Source organism: Anomalospiza imberbis, chromosome Z, assembly GCF_031753505.1.
Source record: "Anomalospiza imberbis isolate Cuckoo-Finch-1a 21T00152 chromosome Z, ASM3175350v1, whole genome shotgun sequence".
NCBI classification, from domain to species: domain Eukaryota; kingdom Metazoa; phylum Chordata; class Aves; order Passeriformes; family Viduidae; genus Anomalospiza; species Anomalospiza imberbis.
The window spans coordinates 54,239,851-54,252,871 of NC_089721.1; the positions used below are offsets into that span (position 1 = coordinate 54,239,851).

General features: G+C 38.1%; 2 protein-coding genes across 5 annotated transcripts in view; both read left to right on the top strand.

Moving 5' to 3' along the window:
- The window catches only part of PTGR1 (prostaglandin reductase 1), a 129,684-nt gene that overhangs the window by 38,620 nt on the left and 78,043 nt on the right, over nucleotides 1–13,021 (top strand). The window lies entirely within an intron of this gene.
- Nucleotides 1–13,021, top strand: part of ECPAS (Ecm29 proteasome adaptor and scaffold) — a 424,259-nt gene that overhangs the window by 16,737 nt on the left and 394,501 nt on the right. For all 4 annotated transcript variants that reach the window (XM_068177161.1, XM_068177163.1, XM_068177160.1 and 1 more), the window contains 14 exons: nucleotides 926–1,094; nucleotides 1,580–1,719; nucleotides 2,910–2,991; nucleotides 3,231–3,350; nucleotides 3,520–3,605; nucleotides 3,868–3,946; nucleotides 5,034–5,083; nucleotides 5,639–5,705; nucleotides 5,812–5,934; nucleotides 7,013–7,116; nucleotides 8,255–8,378; nucleotides 10,336–10,416; nucleotides 11,123–11,354; nucleotides 11,896–11,987. In XM_068177161.1, the coding sequence (XP_068033262.1) occupies nucleotides 926–1,094; nucleotides 1,580–1,719; nucleotides 2,910–2,991; nucleotides 3,231–3,350; nucleotides 3,520–3,605; nucleotides 3,868–3,946; nucleotides 5,034–5,083; nucleotides 5,639–5,705; nucleotides 5,812–5,934; nucleotides 7,013–7,116; nucleotides 8,255–8,378; nucleotides 10,336–10,416; nucleotides 11,123–11,354; nucleotides 11,896–11,987 (1,549 nt within the window). The remainder of the gene's footprint in view (nucleotides 1–925; nucleotides 1,095–1,579; nucleotides 1,720–2,909; nucleotides 2,992–3,230; nucleotides 3,351–3,519; nucleotides 3,606–3,867; nucleotides 3,947–5,033; nucleotides 5,084–5,638; nucleotides 5,706–5,811; nucleotides 5,935–7,012; nucleotides 7,117–8,254; nucleotides 8,379–10,335; nucleotides 10,417–11,122; nucleotides 11,355–11,895; nucleotides 11,988–13,021) is intronic.

Below are 13,021 nucleotides of genomic sequence, written 5' to 3' on the forward strand. Positions count from 1 at the left end.
GCTGTTTGCAGTGGTTTATAGCTAATTTATGCTTGTTAGAACTTGGCCTGTCATTGTCCAGTTGTGATTTAGCCTTACCAGTTTGCTGCAGTAAAGCAACCAGAAAGCCTAACTGTAGGGTTTAAAGCTCATAATAAAGTGTTTAAAGGTTTAACTAATGAGACTTGGAATTAATTCCTATTGTTGAGATTGTTTGCCTCTTTTTGTTGCCTGTGTGCTGAAGGCAAAATGGGAGGCTGGCTGGGGCAAAAGAATTCTTGTTGGTCTCTGCAGTGCAATTTTGAGGCCATTTGGCTGTCTTCCATGGAGAGGTGGGGTGGCTTTTATAAAAGCATGAAGGCGAGCACAGGGCAGCTGGACTAGCCAGTCTTACAAAAGATCAAGCTCTGTGAACTTCTTTTTATTTTTGCTTTCCTTCTCTGCCCAGTACTAAAACTGCCATTTTCCAAGACAGTATCTAATTTATTTATTTTTTTACATTAGGATGTTTCCTGCCACTTGTGCTGCATATGCTTCATTGTTTCCCTTGTTAGGTTTGTATTTCTTATAGAAATCATACAAATGTTATTGGCGCTTTTAGCATGAATTTCATGTAGTACAGCAGAAGTATTTACTTCTAATACAAAGGAAATACTTTTTTCTGGTTTGTAAGCTAAGAACTCTTCCTGGAAATGCCAGTGGACCCTTCCCTTTTCTAACTGAAGTTCGTTTTCATTTACAATGACATTGTTATGGCTCTTGCAGAATATGTTGGGAAAATTGGTAGCAGAGCCTCAAATTCTGTTTTATGTTAGAGTTATAGGATTAATTAAAGAAAGATAATCAAGTTGGACAAGTTATGTGTCTTTCTCAATTCCAGAATCTAATTTAGCTGGTAATGTGGATTGGAAAAGGCTCTAATAAAAGTCTCTCCCTGCCTGCTCAGGTTTGTATTGAATGAATCTCAAAGTCGACAAAACGTGCCCTCGGCTCAAGGGTCTTCATCAAGTAGCGTGGGAGGTCCTGGAATCCCTCAGCCACCTCCAGGGATGAGCTTTTATGCAGCCAAAAGGGTAATTGGAGATAGTCCATGGACACCAGAGCTGCTAGAACAGGTATTTAGAGCTGTGGGGCTGGTCCATTTTGAATTGTGGGTATGGTAATGGGGACAGTTGCAGATGGAGAAATGGAAAGCCAGAGGGAAAATATATAACTGATTCTGACCAGGTCTTTAGTTGCCCTGAGGGAATATATTGAGGAAATTTATTGCATGATGCCTTAAGGAGTTTAGCAGTGGTGAGGGGAGGAGGAACATCATTGGGAAGCAGCCGTGTCTGCAGCCTACTCTTGTGTTTTGCTCTGAAAGGTTGCAACAGTGTCTTCTGAAGCAGAAGAAGTGTTATACAGTGGTGTAACAGAGTACTGGTAATGCTGGTACTTTGCTGCAGATGACTTTGACAGGAGGCAAGCTAAGAGAAGGAGAGCATGTGAACTTCTCCTTAAGCAAGTAGAAGCTATGATTTCAGACAGCTGAGGTGCTACAGTTACTGTAACATCTGCTTTCTTGCCAGTAACACTGCTTTTCCCTGGTGTTGAACAGTGTAAGCTGGGGATAGTGAAGTTCATTGAGGCTGAGCAAGTGCCTGAACTTGAAGCTGTTATACACCTGGTTGTAGCCTCCAGTGATACAAGACACAGTGTTGCCACTGCAGCAGACCTTGAACTAAAGAGCAAGCAAAGGTAAGGTCTGGATGGTTGGAAATGATGCTGTTAGTATTCCTGAAAGAGCTATCTGTAATGAATGTAGTGCTCCAGAGAGACTGTGCTGGAGGTGAGGAAGGCTGAGGTTCCCTTATATCTATGAAGCTGCCATATATTCCCTGGGCTGGGAATGGTGTGGTTTGCAGCCTTGCAGCTGGAAATGTCACTTGGCTCCAAAGCTGACAGTTTAGCTGTGTGGGTTTGATAATTTTTGGTATCACTTCTGAGCCATTTTCTTACCAAATCGTAAAAAATAACAGTGGTTTCCACATTGCCCCCTGTGGATTATAAATTGTCAGTAAGACTTTAGTAAATGATTCCTAGAAAAGTATACTTTCATTTAATTTATTAGGAGAGGAAAGAGACTAATTGTGAAATGGATCATAGTCTAGAAAGTTTGGCAAGCACTGTTGTCATTATTACTGAAGCTTCTGCTCACCTGCAGTTCACCCATCATCATCTAAAGACAGTGCTTCTGTCTTTAACTCATCAAGAGGCCAGAATAATGGCTGCTGATACTGGTGGCTGAGACATTGACAGTGGGAGATTTGCTGGCTCATGTAGGAGGGTGAAGCAAGACAGGCCCATCTTTGAAATATGTGGGTGGCTTCTGTAGGACTATTAACATGGAGTCAAATTTTTCATGTGAAACCTTTGGCAGCTGAAGTATGTTCATGTACCTCAGTTGTGACAGGGGAGAATGATTCTATTAAATGATGAAGCCTGATTAAGGAAGCTGGTCTCTCCTTCTTGTCTCATCTTTCCTTCTGATGAAAAAGATGCCCAGAGAGAAAAATAACTGTGTGGACAACATGTAATGTTGAATGTCTTTTATAAGAAATGTATGCTGCTTCACAGCTTACTGTTTGATATTCAGTTGGTAGATTACCATGGTCTGTATGTCTTGTTTCAGTGGCAGAGAAGGGAACATGTAGGTTTCTAACAGATTACTTGATATCATGTTGTCAGAAATTGTTAAAGTGTAATTAGTTCACATTCTGTATGACTATATATTATGTGGATGTGGGAAAAGTGGTCAGAAGTCAAACTGTGAGGTTCTATGTTAATTTTGGGACTGATATGAATATGATGCAAAATGCTGTATTTTAAGAAGTAGTCAAAGGTCAGAATCGTAACATATTTGTGTTCAATGTGTTTTTTTCCTTCAGTTTAATTGACTGGAACAATCCTGTTATCATCAATAAAATGTATAAAGTGTATCTTGGGGATATACCACTGAAAACCAAGGAGGTAGGATTTGCCTTCAGAGTTGTCTATCTTCTTAATTGCTGAAGAAGTAATTTTAGTTATCTTACTTTATTTAAAAAAATGTATGTATTTCTTTAATCTATCACTTCCTTTGATATCTGATTTCACTGAATATTTATGCTATTTGAATGATTTTTTTCTCTGAGCCAGTGTGTTCTGATTTGCAGCAGAAAGTAATTTACTGTTGTCCAGAGATGCACTATTTAATCTGTTTCTGACAGGGATCTGTTCTGAAACCAGAAATGAAACGAGAGTCAGTCAGCACCCGTGTTAAATTAAAGATAGTTCCTCATCTTCTACGATCCCGGCAAGCTGCAGAAATGTTCCCAGCTAACATTCAGGTGATGCTTATTTTTCAAAGCTACTTCCTAATAAGTTTGATGATACAGTTCCTCCAGTACTTAGAAGTAGGAAGCATTGTTACTGATGACAGTGTTTAAAGAGGAGGGGGAATGAAAATCTTTTGAGTGAAGCCAGACACTGTCTAATCTGCTCCTTCCTTTTTGTCAGGTGGTATATGATGGACTCTTCGGTGCAAACACAAATGCAAAACTGAGAAGTTTGTCTTTGCAGTTTGTGCATCATATTTGTATCATGTAAGTAGTTCAGAGAGCACAGTGTTTTTTAGCTATTTGCCTAGAAGCCACTCTGTGTAATAAAGATATAACTGGACTAATGAGTACTAAAACACAGAGAAAGTAGGTGTTTTTTTAACTTAATCTGGAAAGCTCAGTGTGTCTGTGCTTGTACACAATAAGTTGTAATATCTGATCTTAACACAGTTGAGAGAAGTGATACTAGAGAATAACCTTTTCAGTGATGGAAAAGATAATATTTTGTTGGTTTCTCTAATTGCAGTTGTCCAGAGAGTAAAATAAAGCCCTTAGGTCCAATGCTTTTAAATGGACTTACAAAGTTGATCAATGAATACAAAGAGGTAAGATGAAAAATTCTTTACTATAGTTCTTCATATGAATACAAGCAAAAGATAAATAAATTTATGATGGAAACTGATGTATCTTTTTTTTGTGTTTGCTTGAGAGGTTACCAGAGGATACCTTTTAAGAATTTTTGTTGGAAGAGAAGCAAATATTTTAAAATGCTACATAGCAAAACTGTTTCGTTTATTTAACACCAATAGATATGTGCTTGGGCACCAATTGCAAAATCTGAAGAAACAGTAGCGTTAGTAATATAAAGAGAAAAGTCAAAATATTATCTAGCTGCTCTTACTCTGGAGCACACAAGGGCCTCAACTCTGGCTATTTATCCCATTGTGTTAAGCATCTGAATAGGCCTGCTTATACATTCCACCCTATCTATCCAGGGATGGTGTTATTATGGGAAGGGTTTTACCAAAGAGAACTGCAAATGCCAGTCTGGCCTGACAAGGTGTTTCCAGTGCTATTTCTAAAGTCAAATTCCCCATGATACTCATACATTTACCGTAGAAAGGGCAGATGTTGCAGATCACCTTTTCTGCAGCTTTGAACTTCTTGCTGCTTTGTTTGACCTTTGAATGTGACCTTCTGGCCTAAGTTGGCGTTTGAATGCATGGGACACCCTGCAATTGGGAAGGGAGTGAAAAAGGAGGAAGTAAGCCCCGGTGTATAAATGTGCCGTATTGGTCATCCACAGGATGCATTGTGCAAACAGCTTCCTTTGTTTACAGCTGCTGTTCGGAGCTAGTGGTTTCTGTCCCTCTGCTACTGTTTCATATCCTCACTGAATCTCCTTATTTGTTTCTCTTGAACTAAAATGTAGTTAGCTGAGACCAGAAGAGAGGTTTGCATTTTACCACGATTCACAGTTTCTCTGTTTCTTAGACAAAAGTGTGCTCCCTCTGTTTCTATATAATGTTTTTATTCTTGGATATAAATACTTTGTATTTTAGGATTCTTTTTCCATGAAAGCCTGCTTGAGCAATTTGAAGACAGGATTTAAAACAAATGTTTATTTATAAAAGATAGAACTGTGTGTATTTCTGGTTTTGCTAAATTCTATTCATTGTTTTATTATTCAAGGATTCAAAACTGCTATCAATGGCATATTCAGCAGTTGGAAAGCTCTCCAGGTAACTGAAGCATCATTTAAGCAGTGGGACATTGAATAACTTCTCCAGAGTAATCAATAACTTTATCAGCAACAAGCTTTATGCCACCTACCAATTTTGCAGTTGAGTGCATAGTGCATAGAAAAGCATTCTTCTTGTGACAACTCCAGAGATGAAAAAAGAAATATGTTTTTAGCTGATAGCTTCTCTAGCAGTGATTAATGGCAGCTCATGAATTATGCACAGAATTTAAGAAATCCACATCCTGGATTGCCAGAAATACAGATTTAAGGAATGTACATCAAAGACCAGAGTGCATGAAGCTAGGCAAGTGGTATGTTCAGTCACGTGCTGGTGATTTAAGTGGTTGTCCATAAAATTACTCACTTTCTAAACTGTGTTAAGAGAGGGAGAATGTGCTGCTTTATGGTGGATATGGCTAAGATAGAGCAAACTTTCTGTACGGGCTCTAATTGTTTGACACTTAAAATTTGGAATGAGGGGAAGACCAATGAAGTGTGAAGCATTTCAGTTTAATGAAACAAAAGCTTCATGGATTAAAATATCTTGTTTCAGCCGAATGCCTCAGCTCTTTACCAAGGATATAGCACTGGTACAGCAGTTTTTCGAAGCCTTATGCAAGGTGGGTGCTGATGAGGCTTTGGGAAATCATTATTGTTTTCTTCTGATTTTGCTGAATTCTTGACACTATACACCGTAAAGTGAAAACTCTTGGTTTTTTACTGCAGGAAGATGCTGATACTAGGCTTGCCATTCAAGAGGCATTGTCTATGATGGTTGGAGCATATAGTAACTTGGAAGGAGCCCAGTGTACCCTGATGGAAGCTCTTGTTGCTTCTTATTTAATAAAGGTATTTTCAGTGGAGTCGAAATCACATACCTTAAAAAAAGAGCAATTAATTGTCTTCCTGTTTCCTGATACTTCCTGTTAGATAATTCAGGAGCAGATCTTCATTTTCTTACTGAATGTATTGGCCTGTCTGGGAGAAAGGCAGGGTGCATATGCTCAGATAAAATATTTGTCTCAGTGATGGCAAGGAAGGTAATACTGCAGTTCTCTATTTGTGTTCTGTTTAGCAAAAAACCAAATCCGTTACAATTGCATTGTATGTTTCTCATGGTCTTCTTAGAAAACTTTGAGAAGTAAGTGCTTCAGGGACAGTCTTCTGAAATACTGTGGGACATTGAGAGTTTGGTAAAAAGGATCGTTCACTGCTAAATGGGATTTCAGCAGGCTGTGTGATATGTGACATAAAGCACCTGTGAACTTCTCCAGGAGCGTAGCCTTGAGACACTAGTCTAGACTAAATCAGATTTGACTTACTCATACTTTGAGTACCTTGTTTGTGTTCAGAATACACCAGAGGTCTGGATTTTCAGAAGGAGTGAGTGTTGTATACTCTGTTTGCGTGAGTACTCAGGCTGACTGCGGATGTTGTATGTATTTCTAGTGTAAGATATAATTTTCATGCTGATGACTTCTTTGCTCAAGGGATCTAAATATCCAGGCATTACCTTTTTGAGACTACGTGTACCTTACAGACACAATCACTGCCCTAAGCTGGTATTTCTTTCCCACCTCTGGCTATGCTGTTTTCTGTGGTGAGATGATATATGTCAGTTTCATTTCAAAACTGCCTGGATGGAGCAGTTCAGTTTTTCAGTAATTAGTATGATTCCCTGAAGTATGTATGTGTTTAATTAAACATTTAATTCACTTGTGTATATATGAGAAGTCTGCTTTTCTTTGCCCTGTCTCCTGCCATATGAACTGTAAGCATGAGTAGTGTCTCAAAATGTTTAAACTTTTTGAATCATGTTGGTACCAGAGGTCAAAACAAATGACTGATGGTGTACAAGTGGTGAGTGAAAGTCATTACTGCTGTCATTTAAAATTCAAACCGTGTGTTTATATCTTTTCCCTTTAAGCCTGAAGTTCAAGTACGTCAAGTGGCTGTAAAATTTGCTAGCACAGTGTTCCCTCCAGATCATATCCCTTCCAGATACTTACTCCTGTTAGCTGCAGGAGACCCGTAAGTTGTTTTCCTTTATAAATTGTTTTCTTATATATATATATATATTTAGGCATGTTTGTATATATATATATATATATATATATATATATATATATATATGCATATGCACACACACATGTATATATATTCAGTATAATATATATATACTTGCATTAAATATGAATACATGTATCTGTGTATGTGTAAGTTCGCACATAAATAACATGAAGGAAATTAAATAAGGTAATTTGGAACTCAAACTTGACATTCTCAACATTCTGATGGAGAATTGTTAACTCTACCCAGTAACAGTCTTGAGATTGTTTTTCTTGTTTCAGATGAGCTGCAGTTACTAAAGCATTTCATACTAATGATCAGTTGCAATTGCAAAAGTAAAAATGCATTAACTGATAGCACTTTTACAGTGTCTAGAAGTTATTTTTTCCTGGCAAATTCTGTCAGTCTATTTTTAGCTTGTATTTGCAGAGTTCAGCATGTGGTTTTGAGAGTTGCCACTCTCTGCTGAGGAGTAGGTGACTTGTTAAACTACAGTAACAATTTCATTTGCAGTTTTTTGTTACTGCAGTGTAAATGGTGGTTTTTTTCCCCAACTTACTTTAATTACTAAAGTTTTGATGAAAGCAGCTGTTGTGTAACTAAGGAAAGCTAAGCAGATCAGCTGCAACAACCAGTTCTGTCATTGCAGTGTCAGCCCTGTTTCAGGAGTAGTTATCTATTGTTAAATAGATAATGATAAACCTAGTAGGTGGCAGCTGAAGCTTGACTATAGGAAGTGATAGGGAGAAGTAGCAGATAGGAAAACAAGGATGTAGGAACCAGGAATGGATGGTGAACACTAGAAGGATGTAAGAGGAAGAGAAGTGAGTTCATCCAGACAGTTTTGCAAAGAACACTCAGTACTATCCCTTTTTCTTTCCCGTCTCTAAAATAAACAAATATTAAAAGTTGTAGTGGAAGATTTTTTCCTCCCTTTATTTCAAAAAAAAAAAAAAAACAACCAAAAAAAACCAAACCAAACCCCCATCTCATTTAAAAACTGTTCTCTCTCCCCCAGCTTCCCAACATATCTTATTGCTCATTAAAGGCTTTTTGTTCTGTGCAAATAATGTCTGTTTCTCATCTTTTCTTCTGAAAGGCAGGAGGAGGTACATGGAGAAGCCCAGCGGGTACTGAGAACATTTTCTGGAAAAAATGAGAAGGAGAGTTCTGGGAAGCAGATGCCTTCCTTCCCTGAAATGGTCCATTACATTCAAGACAAGGTACAGTGCTTCTGTCACAGTAAATGACAAATAGATTTGTGATACTCAGGCATGGGATAAGTGTGGTCTTGCCTTCTCTGTGTCTGTTTCCTACTGGTGCCCCAAGGAATAAAATTAATGAAAATCAAAGTAATGACCACACATAGTATTTAATTGCCAAAATTACCACTTGTTATCACTTTCTGCTGGCAGCGATTGCAAGAGATCCAAGTGTTAAGTAGCGCGGCAGATCTTTTAATAAAGGGAATGTTTTGCTTTCTTGCAATTTGTGCAGATGATATGTGGAATGAGGAATCCAGTTCTCAAGGGTTATAATTGAGCACATTTTACAAACACAGTTCCTGAGGTGCAAGAAGACCACTTTTTATTTGGCTAAAATACTGTCTGCGTTACACGCTTCTGTGTATAGTAGCTGTACTAGGCTTATAAGCAGTAAAGAAGTGGAGAGTCACTGACAGTATTTTTTCTTGTGATAGCCTAACTTTTAAAAAATTGCAGAAGTATGTATTGTTGAAGCACATGTGATTTAGCAAGAGATCTGTGATAGCAGAACTCTTACACCTGAGAGATTTCTTGTGAAATATGTGCTCTGGTGGTGTTGTACTCTACTAATACTCTGAAGTATTTGAAGTTCTGTGACAAAACTTGCTTGTTTGTCCAGAATGCTGACTACTTAAGTAGATACAAAAAAATTAAGAAACCAAGGTTCAGTTTTAGATAACACTCTTAAATTCTGTTGCCCTATAGTTAGTTTTAAAGTTTTCCTTAACATTTATAATGTCACTAAATAATTATGGATCAGTGTAGTTTAATCACTAGTGACAAAAGCAAGAGTCCCTCAATCATGGGGGAATTTAACATTTTTTGAGCACTTTTCAGATCTTTGTGTGTACTGAAGGTATATTAAAAATCCTAGAGGTATACTTATTTGTTTAGTTATCTCAAAGTGTGGGTTTTCACATACTATCAATAATCTTTGACGTTTGGAGATGTTTGAGAAGTCTGAATGCATTGCTTGGCACAAATGACTGCATGATTTAGCATGATCCTTCTCTCCTTCTGAAAAAAAAATACACGTGAAAGAGTAGGACCCAGTGTGCTGGGTATGGGTGGGAAGCCATTCCTCAAGGGAGTCACTGTTCACTAAATCAATTTTTCTTTAATAATTCTGTATGTCATTAAAATTAGCATTGCAAAAGATCATTGTGTATTAAGGGGAGTGAGGATCTGTTATCTTCTGCAATTGCCTTGTATGTTTACTCAGGTACAAGGCTGCCTGACTGGCATGCACACTGATGTGCATGTTGCCTGTTTAATATTGCTTTTCTGCAACATTTGCAGTGGGTGTCAGTTAAAACCTCCTGTTTGGATGTTTTTCTGCTGGCATATTCTTGCTTGTCAAAGCTAACATTTACATGGAAAGAAGTTGCTCACTTACTGTTGCAGCCTTCCACATAGCATATAGAGAGATTCCCTCTGATTCTCTGTCAGTCTGAGAGGCTCCCCAGACATGACTGGCACAGTGCAGGGCACCCACCTCCCAGTACTGGGGAAGCATGGCTGCTCTGCAGCCTCTCCAGGCAGAGCTGCCATTTTAAAGCTTTCTGGCTGCCTGTCGAGGGGAGGCTCAGAGTCTGGAAGTTTGTGGAGTACTTTACTTTTAAAATCTTAAGTGCTTCTTTGTTTCCTGAAAGGAAGAAAGAATGTTGTACTCCTTCAGCCTCCCCTGCTATTCTCTCTCATGCATTCAGAGTTTCCACTTTCTGAATTGATGTAAAGTAGATCGAACTGACTATTACCAAGTGCACTGTGCCCTTTATATTACAGAGCTGTTACACATTTCAGGTTGTTAAGTGGAGGATTAACACAGTCATATCAGCAAAATTTCGCTGAGTTTTCCAACATCTCTGTTATTATGGGTCTGAATGGTCCACTCTTAATGTATTCTGTTGTTTAGGCCACTCACCGAATGAAAACTCCAGCTAAATATATGACTGGAACTGCATCGTTGCCTTTTAATCCTGCCACATTTGGAGAGGTAATTGTCTGGTTTTACTTCCTCAGATATGTGTACCATTATTTATCTAGAGGACAGCACAAGAAGCTAACAGGTACCATAAGTCATTCTACATTTTAGAATTCTTCCAAGCAGATGTTGGGATTAACTCTCCATCCTTTGTGGTTAAATGGCAGTCTGAACAAGATTTTCTTGGGGGGTTTGGGAGGAATGTTCATGCAATGGTTGCTCCACTGCTTTCTGCATCATCTCTAGCGTTAGACAGGCAGTCCTGTGCAGAGGTCCCATTATGCTCCTTGGGGCTTTTTTCCTAACAGAATCCCAGGCTCCAGTGATCTGTAGAAACAAACTGAAATGGGAAGTGAGATTTGTATTACCAATGTGTTGGGTTGCATTTGTACACATGCCAAATTGGTATAGGGTACAGGCTGAACTTCCTGTAAGGTGTTACATCAGCTGATGATAAACCAAAAGTCGGCATATGATGTAATCTTTAGACAGTGATGTAGGGTTGTCAGGCCTATTGCAGAAAGCGATCCTAAGGTTTGTTACACTTTATATTTGTTCCTGTCTCCATGCTAACCTTTCTGTCTGTATTTGATAAAAGAAAAAACTATTCCATTTTGGTTACACTGAATACAGCATATTCTCTGCTCTTTTGTTTCCTGCATGTTTTTTCAAGTGCTTATGCATTCAGGATCCTGTGTTTTTTATCTTCTCTACTTAGATAGTTCTCTATCTGCGGATGTGTCTTGCTCACAGTGCCGGTGTGGTGCCAACCTCACAGAACTTGGCAGATATGCAAGATCATGCTCCAGCCATTGGACGTTACATAAGAAACCTCATGTCTGGCAACCACATATCTTTCTCTTCCTCCTCCTCCTCTTCAAAAAGTGCAGAAACCAACCCTGTATATATATATATTGGCCTTCTTCAGCAGCTCTTAGCTGGTGTTGGAGGTAAGAAGCTGTGTGCAGCAGTATCCTGAAGAAGATGTGTCTTCTCTTACTAGAAATTAGTTGTGTTGTTTTTTGAACTTGGCTTCAGCAATCATAGAGTTGAAACACAGACTATGTACTATTTAGTTTAAGCTTGTTTTCTTCTGTGCTGTTTTGTAGGTGGGAGAAAGCATAGCTATAAAATTGCAGCATCAGTTGACATAATAGTGTAAAATTGTGAAGCCATTGTATATAACAGCTGTTTTCACCAGTGAATGCTGTGTCTTCCTCACTCTTATAATAGCCTATCTGCCACAAATGTAGAATAAGACATTTGAATGCATTTTGAATCAGTTGCTACTAGAGTGTTTGCTTTTATTAGATTCCCTAATACATCTGAGAAATATTACACCTTATTATTCTGTATTGTGTGTTATTCCTAGTGGTTTGCAAATAAATGCCAGAAATACCTGATGCTTCTTTACCTCTTTTTAGCGCTGAATGTTACATTGTTGTAAATACTGGAGCTGTTTAATAACCTCATTCTTTAAATATTGTTTAGGTTTGCCAGTCATGTATTGTCTTCTAGAAGTTGTTTCAGTGTATCCAGAAAAACTAGCCACCAGATTTATAGACAAAATAGATTGGATTAAGGTATTGTGAAAACCCTTTTTTTGGTGTTTTTCGCAGGGGGGTGGATGGAATTTGGCATTAGCAAAATCTGGCACATTTCTCATGGTGAAACAGAATATTATTTCCAAATATGCACTTGATTTGAAATTTGGTATTTCTACTCACAGTCAATACCTCATGAAATGTTGTATGTGCCAGGATGGGGAAAATTATTTTTTGGTTTTTCTGTATTATTGTTTTTGTTCATTCATCTACATGTTCTAGGTAGTCCATCAGCTATCCTAGGTATAGTCATCCATTTTTTTCTCTGCAGAAGAAAACTGAAGACAGCATTCTGCACATTTTTGACAGTGTGAATGTTTTCAGTGGGAAGATGGGAATGACTTCTTAGAAGATGAGATTAATTACATCCCTAGTTGTTTTAGAGACCTTCCTGTGGCTATGTTTTTTTTTCCATTTATTAACCCCAGACAAAAAAAAAAAAAAACCCATACACTGGAGTCTTCTAGGGAATAAGGCAAAGGGAAATCTATGTTCCCTAGATTCTTTTCTCAGGCAGCTCTCTGCTTTTTCATTATTTGCCTCAAACAGCTAGGATTTTTGAAGGTCTTACAGGTTGCCATTGCTTTCACTGGAGTAATCTGGCAGAAACAAATACTTAGTCAAGTATTAAAAAACATTAGAATTGTGATGATATGTGTGCTGCATTGCACTGTGTGCAGGTTATAACTTCTCATTTATGCGCAGGTATGAACTGCACAGGAGAATACTTAAAAACATTGTCCTCTACAGTATTCCTCATCATTTGTAGGAAACTCTTCTTTGTCCTTGGCCTAATGTCCATTTGCAGAATTAAGATTCTGAGGTAGTTATTGATAGTACCAAGTTTCAGAAATAGTGTTGTAAATCATATTTCATATGTTTTTGCCTTGCTAAGTGAAACAAACAGGTTGAGGGATTTGTTAGAAGTCAGGCATGTGATCTGATGCTAGGTTGAAGTTAACATTACATTTTCATGACCCTGACAGATCATTTCTTGTTTGTTTGCGTGGGTC